This window comes from Plecotus auritus, assembly GCF_963455305.1.
Source record: "Plecotus auritus genome assembly, chromosome: 3".
In the NCBI taxonomy this organism is placed as follows: domain Eukaryota; kingdom Metazoa; phylum Chordata; class Mammalia; order Chiroptera; family Vespertilionidae; genus Plecotus; species Plecotus auritus.
The window spans coordinates 3190853-3203612 of NC_137772.1; the positions used below are offsets into that span (position 1 = coordinate 3190853).

Below are 12760 nucleotides of genomic sequence, written 5' to 3' on the forward strand. Positions count from 1 at the left end.
ATGCTTCACGCTCTCCCCACCTCCCTGCATTCACGCCCATTCTGCGTGTCCATGTAGAGAATTTCCACTGAAGTTCGAAGTGTTGGGTCAGCTCTACGGAGGTAATAAGCATCCGAAGGAAAGAGGACCACCTACTGCACTGGAAAAGAATGTGCACACACAGGAGAGAGGAATGAGCAGAATAAGGAAAAGAAACACTGCGGAAACTGATAATAAGTACACAAAGTACACAAGTGTATTTATTACAGTTTGCAAGCACTTCGTTCTACATTTCAAAAACGCCACCATCAAGCTGTTGGCACATGTATGTACAAAACAGATTAATTGTAATGCCTGCTACAAAGCACTCTCTGTGAAAATACAAACTCTAATACCAGGAGAAAAGAAAGGCAAGAGAGTCAACATCATTACGTAAGTTTAAAAGACAGCTTTAAAAATCATCACAAACTGTTAAGACACAGAACTGAAACGCTACCATACAGAATTTAAAGAAGCCCGTTAATACTTCTGCTGAATATCTGTAATACTGCGTATATCAGGAAAAAAAAATGTTGAACCAGGAAGATAATAAAAAATGAGAAGCAAACCCCAAATTAATTAAAGAATACTACAGATGCATTATCATGCCACGGGGAACCCTAGTGATATCCCTACGTACTACAAGAACTTGTAAAATCGTGGATGATGCATGGTTAGTCATTGTACAAAGATTGTTTTACTCAATGAATGTTATTAGAAATGCACTTACGTTGATAAGAGATTTCACAATGGTCAGATCAGTGCGCAACATACTACCTAGATTTTATACACTGACAAAAATGTCTTGTCAGGCGACGTCATTTTAAAAGACACTTTACAGCATTCTTGTAGCATTAGAAATAATCACGAATCAAGGCTAAAACAAACACCCAATTTGGTCCAGTAATACTGATTGCTTTCTCGTTATTCCCTTGATATAGGTACTTCTTGTAAATGAATATGAATGAACAGTTGGTTAAAATGACTCACCGGAAATGAAAACAGAAATATGCCACTACACTTGGGAAGGAGGCAGTGTACAGTGGCCTCCTACCATACTTTAAAAAACACTACAGGTAAGCCAACGTAGATTGGAAGGCTGCAAGCAAAGCTATTATATCAATGGAAGCCTTTTCAAATATATCATACACAGCTGAGGAGTAGTTTACAGAGGTGCAACCCACGGAACCTTTCTAAGGTAGGGAAAACAACTTCTGAGGGGTGAGTGTGCTTATTTTTCGTATGCCACCTTCATGAAGGCAATTAATGTTCCACATTAGCATATTCAAGTTCCAATCCAGCCACTGCTTAAGTCACAAAGGGACCCTTCTCCAAGCGGGTCCGCAGTCATTATTCCCATTAAAACCGTCTCTGTACTAAACGTTAAAAGGGACGCCTGGTGTCACAGTCTTAAAAAGGCAGCTGGCCATGCATTAGCATCACTGTTTCTACATGCTCACAACATCAACTTGAAGAATCCAAGGGAAATACCTCTTCCGTACATCGAGAAAAAACACAACGTTAACAAAGATAAGAAGCACTTTTTTTTTTTAAACCTACTCTTACAAATTTAGAAATTGCACCTTAGATTGTTGAAAACATTAACCAGAGCCTACAGTCATGTGGCCACTGATCTTCAGAAAGATTTCCGTATTTCCAGAAGAGTCACCATGGTGTCATCTCTGTCTGTTGTTGGTAATGTTCAATGGTCCCTTTGAAGGTTACCTGTAGTCAAGCTAGTTACCGAAATGAAAACTAAAAAGTATAAAAAGCTACTTTTTCTTTTCAAAACATAAGAAATAATGCAATAGGTGTTATGTATAACAACATGGGAAGTGGTTAAAAATCAAATCTCTGTATTTGACAATGTTAGTTTCATTGATCTTAAAGAATTACTAAATGAGGTTGAGAAATTAAAAGAAAAAAAAGAAAACGGCTGGACAGGAGCTTGTAGAAGAGATCTGATTACACCAATTTAACAGATTCGGAAGTTAAGTGCTAAACAACAAAGAACTATATTCGGGTGATTCATAAGTCACCCTCCATATCATTGATGAGAAGCACTTTCATTTTATTCTTCGAAAGGTTGGATGGTTGGATGGTTGGATGGCCCTTAGTTAAACACCAATGCATCTGAGTGGGAGGATGGGAAGGTTTTGCTTATGTGTATGCATTGAGTCGCTCTTTGGAGCGAGTAGAGTGGATATCATGCAGCTCTTGCTCCTCCTTGGACTTGATGTCCTCGTACTTCTGCATCCTGCAGGCATCTTTCACGTACGCCCAGTTGGCAGACAGAACCATAAGGTAGTGCACCTAATCGAAGACAAAAATAATTTATACAGGAAGCCTGCTCAGTGTCCTCATTTCACCTTGCTATCGGGAAAGAAATGTTCAAAGTGTATAGCTATGTAAGATATATTCACTAATAAAATGGACCAAAATTCCTGCGGTAACAGGAACAATATAAATAAAATGCATTCTTGGCTCACTCCTCCAATGACAAGACACCATCTTGACTCTCTTTCTTTCACTATCTCTTTTCCTTCTTCTTTTTCAACTCTGAAGTATCCAAGACTGATTCTTAACCTTGATGTGATATTTCCTGTCTATTCTGCCCTCATCTGCCTGAACCACAAGATGATACATTTCATGTCCATGGATCTATGTTTTCTAACCCATCATCGGAAATAGTCTCGTATATACTTTGAGTCAACTTGAATTAATGGGAGGATATACTGTCCACTGTGCAATGGAAAGAAGGATCATGGGAGCCCCCACATAAATCTGTGCATTTAATTACCCAGTTAATTTCCCATACAGTCAATTTTGCAGTTTCCATTTGATTCCTACTACACAAGAGCAAGTATGGTGTCCTGGATTTTGTGCGAGACTAGCACCATGTTCAAAAAGGAAGGTCCTGATGTGTCTGGGATAATGACATTACTTAGGGAATGACGATCCCGATCTGACTTGGGTTGACTCAGCCATGAGACCACTTATTTGTTTTCTTTCTTACCCTCCCTCTTGGACCATGGGAGAGATAAAGCCGTTTTCCAAGTGACCGACTTCGATGGGTAAACGGGAAAGGGAAACCAAGATGCCGGTTATTTACTTTCTCTAAGTTTGAAGGGTGGGCAATAGTTTCACCTGTAATTTAGTAAAATGGAACACTAAAATTTTGGTTACTCAAGAATACATTGAAAGGCAGGGGGTAGGCTGGTTCTAGAAAGTACAGATGGACATCAAGAACGCCATGTCCATCCTAAATGGTGCCCGCTGTGGTATAGTAAGGTGATTAAGAGACAGTAGAAAAAAAAATAACTAAACAATCTTGACACAAGAGTGTAGGGAAGCCATGCATCCCCATCGGAGTAAGCTGTTTTCAGAATGTTCCATTTCCTCTGAAATGTTGCATGTTGGTTAATGAAAACTGTAAGCCATGTGTAGGCAGGAGCTGGGAGTGACATTCTTTTAATCAGTGGCCTGTCCATAGTGAAAGGGGAATAAGTCTTATGCACAAACCACGTTTATGTGGTGATTTTGTGTTGCTGTAAACACAACAGGTGCTGCAGAGAGAGCTTGGCAAGCGGTGGGTACTCAAGTACCTGCCACGTGAATAAAGGCTATATTTTCAGATGTTCCCTTTTAAAGTCGGGGGAAATATGGCCCCTCAGTTATTATCCAAGATGTACGTCTGCATGTTTGAATTTCAATGTCCCTCCAGCTCAGACGCCGGTGCTTCCCAGTTGGTCTTCAGACACCTCCCCTGGCCTCAGCGACACAGCCACCAGGCTGGCCACTGTCCCTCCGCAGGTGAACACCATCACGGAAACTGGTGCAATGCCAAGTCCACAGTTCTGTGGGCATATGGAGCCTCCTAAGAGCTCCAAAAACTCACAGTGAGCACGTGCTAATTTTAGTACAGATTCTAATAATCCGTGCCTTAAGTTACAGACGATGTTTTAAACATTTTGGTCGAGCGGAATTCATCTCAATCGCCTCACCTATCCTCTGGAAATACCGAGGGTAGCTATAGGGGAGTGAATGAGGTCATGATGAGGTCAAGGGCAGTTGCCACATTGTGAGCACTGAATGGACTCACATACACATAGCATCTGACAGTCCTTTCCACAGAGGACGTTTTAAAGACACCTTAGCTAACAGCAGCCCCCCTGGGGACCGTAGCCATAGCTACACTATCCCTGCATCCTAAGACCTAAACTATCACCAGACCTAATACACTGGAAACCTGGATGCAAATTAGTATTTAGACATCAGGCATTTCTTCAGGAATTTATGCTTTGCATATACTTGGATATCCTGAAATATCTTAGTGCATAAAAAAAGTCTTCTAAACTCTTGCTGTTTGAAATAGAATTTGTTTATAACTTAATATATAAAGCTATGCAGAGCATAGCTGCCTAATAGGATCTAAATTCCTATTACTTGAAAATCTTTTGATGATAGAATCATTTCAGAGTAGGTGTTGTTAAGGACATTTAAGTTTTATTTTCCTTTTCAATGTTTCTTTTTTTTTGGGGGGGGGGGCAAAGGACATTTAAATAACATTATTCATTTAGACAGGTGCTATCCACAGAATTTTATATGCACATAGATGTCCCAAAAGGAAACAATGCTTTATTATACACCTTTTGTAAAAATGGACTTTACAGACTTTTTCTGCTAGTATATGGGTGTATGGTGCTTGAACATATGCATCCCTATAATTGTCCATCGCACAGGGGTGTGTGTGTGTGTGTGTGTGTGTGTGTGTGTGTGTGTGTGTGTGAACACCAGTGAAAAGATGCTTCCTCGTATCACACGGCCGGGCTGAGGTTGCTGGGACCAGGTGTGGGGGAACATCACTGCCCAGACCACATGGGAGCTCCCCCAGGGCATGTTCACACTTTGAGTTTAGGTCCAGGTTACGGTTAGGGCTAGGGCTAGGGTTAGGGTTATGGTTAGGGTTAGGGCTAGGGCTAGGGCTAGGGCTAGGGTTAGGGCTAGGGCTAGGGTTAGGGTTAGGGTTAGGGTTAGGGCTAGGGCTAAGGTTAGGGTTAGGGTTAGGGTTAGGGCTAGGGCTAGGGCTAGGGCTAAGGCTAGGGTTAGGGTTACGGTTAGGGTTAGGGTTAGGGCTAGGGCTAGGGCTAGAGCTAGGGTTAGGGTTATGGTTAGGGTTAGGGCTAGGGCTAGGGCTAGGGCTAGGGTTAGGGGTTAGGGTTGGGGTTGGGGTTGGGGTTGGGGTTGGGGTTAGGGTTAGGATTAGGGGTTAGGGTTAGGGTTAGGGCTAGGGCTAGGGCTAGGGTTAGGGTTACAGTTAGGGTTAGGGCTAAGGTTAGGGTTAGGGTTAGGGGTTAGGGTTAGGATTAGGGGTTAGGGTTAGAGTTAGGGTTAGGTATGATAGATCTCTGCTGATTGTTTTATTGTCATCCCTCCAATTAATCAGCCACCATGACCTTATTAAGCAGTTCATATTCTCTAATGAAATTCCTATTAGAGGTTTCTACACTAAATCTAAAATGTGGAACAATTAATCCTATATAATAAAGAGCTAATATGCTAATTAGACCGGATGGTGGAACAACCTTCCAGAAAAACCTTCCAGACTATCTTCCGTAAAGACCAGTGGGCCGGTGACGGGGCCGTAGTCGAGGCTGCCGGGGCTGTGAGGCAGCAGCTGAGGCGGCTGGGGTTGCAAGGCTTATCCTTGGTTGGATTTCATGCACCGGGCCTCTAGTATGATATAAAATGAAGAAAATATCTGAAAGCTCGCTGTAGCACTGACATAGTCGGTTTTGTTCGATATTTTAAAAAATAATTTTTAATAAAACAGAATCAGATCTTAATACAAGAGTATGAAGTCACTAAAAGTAACTGGTTTGAAATGCTCATTAGCACATTAGTGCTGTCTCATTATTCCTATTTTTAGTCTTTGACCAGAGATAAAATGCTCTTACTTTTCAAAAGGTGCTCCTTCTACCAACACATTAGACAATGTACTGGCACCATAGGAAAATAATTAAATTATCCCAAATCAGTTCATCATTTTTGCATCTTGAATTGGCTGTTACATAGGTGAGGTTACCAGGAACCTTCTAGATTTCTATAATATTTGACTGCAGGAGCTGTTATTGATGCTTGGAGCAGTGTTGACCCCTGGCATCCCAGCAAGCAATCTGGAATTCCCGGGGACTTAAAAATGGGGAGCAGGACCAGCACACAGTAGGTCCTGCTCATGTGTTAAGAGTCTGGCTTTAAGGACTGGTTAATATTTCTGAAGAAAATTAGATAGAGAAGACATTGATGTTAAACTACCGAGATTTTATTTTAACAAAATTAATCCCTATTTCATAAGTGACTCAATGGCTTTTTAGTGTTTTTATTTAAGGAGGAAAGAAGGATAATGTGAGTGAAGGAGTGATGATATAATTTAGAACTAGACCCGTGGTGCATGAAAATTCGTGCACTCGGCGGGGGGTGGGGGAGGGTGGTCCCTCAGCCTGGCTTATGCCCTCTCGCAGTCCGGGACCCCTCGGGGGATGTCCACCTGCCAGCTTAGGCCTGCTCCCCGGGGGATCAGGCCTATGCTGGCAGTCAGACATCCCTCTGGCAGCCCGGGAGCCCTTGGGGTAGCGGGCCTAGGCTGCAGTCGGACATCCTTAGTGCTGTTGAGGAGGAGGGAGAGGCTCCCGCTACCGCCGCTGTGCTAAAGCCATCAGCCTGGCTTGTGGCTGAGCGGAGCTCCCCCTGTGGGAGTGCACTGACCACCAGGGGGCAGCTCCTGCATTGAGCGTCTGCCCCCTGGTGGTCAGTGTGTGTCACAGCGACCGGTTGTTCCGCTGTTAGGGTCACTTTGCATACTGCTCATTTATTATATAGGATAGTGCACTGACACACTCATATATGCAACAGAGATAATTTTTATGTTAATAGTAATTTGATGTCTACATGCTAATGAATTTGCTTATTTTCGTTAATGTTACCATATTACTGAGTGTTGTAATCCGTACACTGATTACCAATATTAACTCTGTTGTTATGATAATACTGCTTCAGGCTAAGCCTTTATTAACCCAGTGTTCCCTCCCTTTTTTTTGAAATGATAATAAAATAAATCATTCCTATGAATGTCAGATGTTTGAGATAATCATCTCTACAAGCAAATACCTCTAATTCCAACGGAAAAACCATGCCCGAGGTCCCTGAGATCTTACCATGGCAATGACCGCTGCCCCCGCGCCAGCCAGAGCCACGATGAACAAGTGGAAGGTCATGTTCAGCTGTGGAGGGAATCACAGAACCAGCACACGTGTCAGAGTTTCAAGCGGAAGAGGGGTCAGGCCCGCGGCTTCTAATAAGAGCTTTGTACATCTTCAACAGAAGTGAGCCTGCGAGAATCCCTTCCTCCAAAAACACCATTACAGGATCTTTCCTTCTGAAAATCATGTCAACCTTCGCAACAGCATCATGTGAATACAATTTCATTATAAAGATGAGGTCATGATGAATAACGATGGTTTTCAGTAATATAACAATAGAAGGCGCTGTTATCGCTTTTTAAAGAAAACTATAAATTTTTCAACTCTCATTAAAATGACAGTTTCTGGAAAAAATTAAAAATAGATATCCTTCTTATTGAACTGTGCAGAACATGCAACTCATACTTATGTTCTAGCCCCACCCCCTGCATGATCTCATGGCGAGAGAAATGGCCTCCGGGAGAAAAAGGGGAAAGCTGGGTGTAGGATTAATGACGTGCCCTTCAAACCACACAAGGGAGCGAAAATTCCCACCACATTGAAGGCTGCAGGAATCTCACCTCCGTGGACTCGCACATCCTGAGGAAGTTCTCCGACACGGTGCAGACTTTCTTTTCCTCTCCGATGGTCACAATCCCTACGACATGGAGACAATGACGGGTTAGCATCGCGCAGTTTTTCATAGAGCCCAGAGAGAAAATGACACTTTTGCAGGTAAAATCTAAGCACGGTCCATTTCAGGTTTTGTTACGATAGAAACCTCCGTCCTGGGCTCTCGTTGCTGGAGAGTGACTATGAGTGGAGTGGTTAGTGGGAGGTCCCACCTCTGCGGCCCTCAGCAAGGCCAAACGTGTTCAGTCTGAATTCACGGGGCCAGCACCCGAATCTCAGGTCAGCTGTGGCCAGGGGATTGGTTCCGTCATTAATGTGAGGCATAGGCATCGCAGCTACAGTGACGGCCAAGTCCCAGGCCGCCCTCAGCCTGGATCTCATGTCATTCTGTGCACCACGTTCCTGTGAGTCTATAGAAGCACATGGCCCGAAGGAGGACTTCTCTGCTCAGACCGAAAACAGTGCTGTCAGTGAGGGGGGATAAAAAGCTGTGATGTCACTCGATTGACCCTGGGTCCAGTTGATTTATGGACCAACTGTCTCAGCACCACTCGGGGCAATGATCAAAATAAGGATTGTCCCACTGGTGTGGCTCAGTGGCTGAACATTGACCTCTGAACCAGGAGGTCATGGTTTGATTCCAGGTCAGGGCACATGCCTCAGTTGCAGGCTCCATCCCCAATAGGAGGCATGCAGGAGGCAGCCGATCCATGATTCTCTCTCATCATGGATGTTCCTATCTCTCTCCCTCTCCCTTCCTCTTTGAAAGCACTTGTGGACCCAGCAGAGAGCTGTTGAATAAGAGCCTGTGGCCATCTGCCCAGCCCGTGGCATCGAACAGTACACAGGGACCCACTGCCACAGGTCTCGTTTAGAGAAGGGATCCAGTTCATCCAGAAATGGATAGTTAGTTTGATGTCCAGAACTACTGACGTGTCAAACACAAATATACAAGAAAGAAAGAAAAATCGCAAGTTCTGGGCAAACGAATCCCTAAGCTTTTAGCACTTGCTGCTCTTTATTTAATTTATTTTTAAATCAGATGTGTTGGGGTGACATTGGTTAATGTGACCAGCAGGTTTTAGTGGGTTGCTCTGTTACAGGATCTGTATGTTGCTCTGTATTTGGTTTTACTGTGTGTGTACTCACACATTCTTAGCTCAGGGAGCACTGACAGCCCCCTCTCTGGAGCTGCCGCCATTCTGCTTTGCCAATAGTTTGTGCAATGATTTCCATAAAAATCATAATCTCCACGCAGTACCCAGCATGAAGCGCTCTTCGGTCTCTGCTATGGTGGCGGGGTGGGGGCCCGCCCACTATCTGTCCTATAAACTGTCGTCACTGAGGAGGCTCCTGGTGCAGGCTTCCTCCTCCATTGGCTCAGTGACAGGCAGGCGACATTCGTGTGGAATGCCCATGTCTTCACTCCCAGTAACACCCTAGACAGCACTGCCACGTTCGCCGTCTGCAATTCCTTTCTTTTCATTTCCACTCAACCCTTCCCAGTCAGATTCTGCCCCAACCCTCCATGGACGTTTTTCTTGTAAAGCTCACCAAGACCTCGCATTGTTAAAAGCAAAGGTGAATTCCCGGTTCTCCGCTAACGAGGGAGGCTGCCCATGACGCCCGCCTCCTCCACACTCTCTTCATGGGGCCCGCGAACCTGGCTCCTGATTTAGTGTTTCTGGTCTGTCCTGTCTTCCCAGCAGGCCCCTTCTCCAGGATGAGTGTGATGGGCAGGTTCACAATCTCAGGGTTTGTCGAACTTCATTTTATTTTACTTTTAGCCACTGAGATATACAGTATATTTTTCTCAAACATGTGCAGTGTTTGAACATAATGGGAGCTCAGTCAATACTTGTTGGGAAAAGGGTGGCTAAGTATGTGAAATGAAATCTATGATGAGAGCTTCATGGAGGCAAGCTGCTCCTGCCAGTGTGGGGACCTGCTGGACTAGAGGTGGGCGTGGCCGAAAGGCTCGCAGAAGCCCCGCCCACTTGGGGGCCACTTGCTCCCTATGTTGGCCCTGAGGCAGTTTCATGGTCTCCAGGTTTTAAGGGAGCACAATTTTACATCCTGGATGTAGATGATATGATGGGGACCAGTTCTAATATGTTATGAAACAAATTTACTGGGACACATACCTAATGCATTCAATGTCATTACATCCCTGTACACAGAATTGAAGGACAACATCAATCATTACAAAATGATTGACAACCTAAAATCATTACAAAAGTATGAAAAATTAAACTTGGAGGTAACATGATGCCATGACTCACTCTGAAATACAGCAAACCCTAATGTGATAAGCCATCCTCAAATCCTCCATCTGTCTGAAGTAGGTCTCCCCTTCCCATCAGACCTGGTTGAAATGTGCGTGCTTATCGTTGCTGGTGGGGTGAGGCCCGGAGGCGCAGTGGAGACCAAGCAGGTACATCACCAGGACACGGGAGAGCTCCCATTTGTAAGAGCAAGGGTGCCATCTACAAGCTCACGAGACAGCTTTGCAAAATAAGACAAATAGCTTTACGGTATGTCCCCACCTACACAATTACTTTTTGGATGAAATTAGCAAATGTCTATTTTGATTATACGCCAAGTTTGGGGGAGCAGTTCTTTTCTATTCTGATGTCCCTTGTTGCTAGCTTGATTGCATGCTTACGTCCAAGTTTCTTATGAAGGGTGCGCTCTCTGGAGGGCAAATAAAAGCTATCGGACAGTAGACTGTGTTTGGGGAAAACAGAAAGCTTCATTGCTGATGTAAGGTTGCATGACATCTGGAAAGTGTCTTCTCTTCCGTGGCAGGAGGAAAGTTAAATTGGAATAAATCTTGATGACTACACTGTCAACAGTGTGCTAAGGTTCAAGGGAAGCTCGAATCCAAGTCATGCTTTGAACTTACCGTAAGTATGTCCCATGCAATACTTGAGACATACTGTATTACAAACATCGCTTGTTAGCTGACATTCACACTTAACTGGATGTCCTGTATTTTGCCTGACAACTCTCTCTGAGACTAGTCACATATTTCCAGTTTTAATTTTTCAGATGAGCAGAATAAAAGGAAGACACTGTGGGGAGGGACTGGGGTCAGAGCCATGGTTTTCCGAGCAGCTGTTCTCCTGTGGTGACTGCCAGCTGAGGTGTCCTTTGCCTGTGTTCACGTGGGACACGATTCCATGGGGGAAACCTACCCAGTGGGAGAGCTGTCCGTACCCTCCCATCATCTTCTTGCTGAGAACTTCACGCTCAGAGCAGATCATCTGCTTTTCACTTGGGTCAGAGGGACCTGGTCTGACAGATGGGGATGGTGACAGAACAGTTACACTGCCCCCCCCGCCACCCCACATTCTATCTACACTATCACCGTGGAGCCACAGGGCCTGAGGATACCAATTGGTGAAAGATTCCCGTTTTCCTAATGCACAAGGAAACCTCATTGGAGAATACCATCTATAGCATTCCCAGATGTTAACTATCTACAGTGTTCCCATCTACAGCATTCCCAGATGTTAACCATCTACAGTGTTCCCATCTACAGCATTCCCAGATGTTAACCATCTACAGCATTCCCAGATGTTAACCATCTACAGCGTTCCCAGATGTTAGTAGGTGAGATGTTAATAGTCATTCTGTGAAAAAAGTCCATTTGAACATGTGGATTTGCATGTCTCTTATAAAACCTACTAGTGGCCCGGTGCATGAAATTCGTGCACATTAAAAGGGGATTAATTAGAGGGAATAATTTAATATTGCTATTTGCCCTTTATAATAGAAGTGTCAGAGATGAAAGAAAATTAGTAAAATGTATATGGAAACCTTCCTCCTGTCAGAGTCTGGGGCCAGGGGTGGGCAAACTTTTTGACTCGAGGGCCACAATGGGTTCTTAACCTGGACCGGAGGGCCGGAACAAAAGCATGGATGGAGCGTTTGTGTGAACTAATATAAATTCAAAGTAAAGGAGCGGAGGGGAGAGTAAGAGAACCCTCTGCTCTTTCGGCTCCGCGGGCCGGATAGAATAGCCGAACGGGCTGGATCTGGCCCGTGGGCCGTAGTTTGCCCACGGCTGGTCTGGGGCACATCACGGGACCTAGAGTCAAGTCCCCACCCATTCACATGCTCCTCAAAATCGCGTGAGACCCAGACCTGGCTGCCCCCCTCCCCTCATTGGGATAGATCCAGACCTGGCTAGTCCCAACCTTGTCAAGCCCTGCTGGGCAGGGAATGTAGCCTCAGGTCCCCTGGCCTGGTGCCAGGATGGGGGGGCATGGCCTGAGGTTCCCCAGCCAAGACTGGGGTGGGGGTGTGTGCCTTGAGGTCCCCCATCAAGCCCCACCAGGTGTGGGACATGGCCTGAGGTCCCCAGTCAAGCCCTGCCAGGCAGGGAGGGGGCGCAGCCTCAGGTCCCCTGGCCTGGCACTGGGAGGGGGGAACAGCCTCAGGTTCCCTGTCAAGCCCCACCGGCAGGGGGGTGCAGCCTCAGGTTCCCCCTGGGCGGGGGGCGTGGCCTGAGGTCCCCCAACCCAGCACTGGGGGTGCACCTTGAGGTCCCCTGTCAAGCCCCGCCAGGCAGGGGGGCACAGCCTCAGGTCCCCTGGCTCGGTGCTGGGGCGGGGGCTGTGGCCTGAGGTTCCCCGGCCTGGTGCCAGGGTGGGGGGTATGGCCTGAAGTCCCTTGTCAAGCCCCACCTGGTGTGGGGCGTGGCCTGAGGTCCCCTAGCCCAGCACCAGGACAGGAAGCGCACCTTGAGGTCCCCTGTCAAGCCCTGCTGGAAGGTGGCCTGAGGTCCCCTGTCAAGCCCCATGGGGGCGGGGGAGGGTATAGCCTCAAGTTCCTGCTGATTGCTTGTTAAGGCTCCTTATGGGAAC

At 45.7% G+C, this 12760-nt stretch overlaps 1 protein-coding gene across 1 annotated transcript in view; it reads right to left on the reverse strand.

The window, feature by feature from the left end:
* Positions 1-212: 212 nt before the first annotated feature.
* Positions 213-12760, reverse strand: part of GPM6A (glycoprotein M6A) — a 93855-nt gene continuing 81307 nt past the window's right edge. Inside the window, exons 5-7 of the mRNA XM_080662368.1 lie at positions 7838-7914; positions 7233-7298; positions 213-2331 (exon numbers count right to left, since the gene is read on the reverse strand). Coding sequence (XP_080518494.1) covers positions 2179-2331; positions 7233-7298; positions 7838-7914 — 296 coding nt within the window. The 3' untranslated portion in view covers positions 213-2178. The remainder of the gene's footprint in view (positions 2332-7232; positions 7299-7837; positions 7915-12760) is intronic.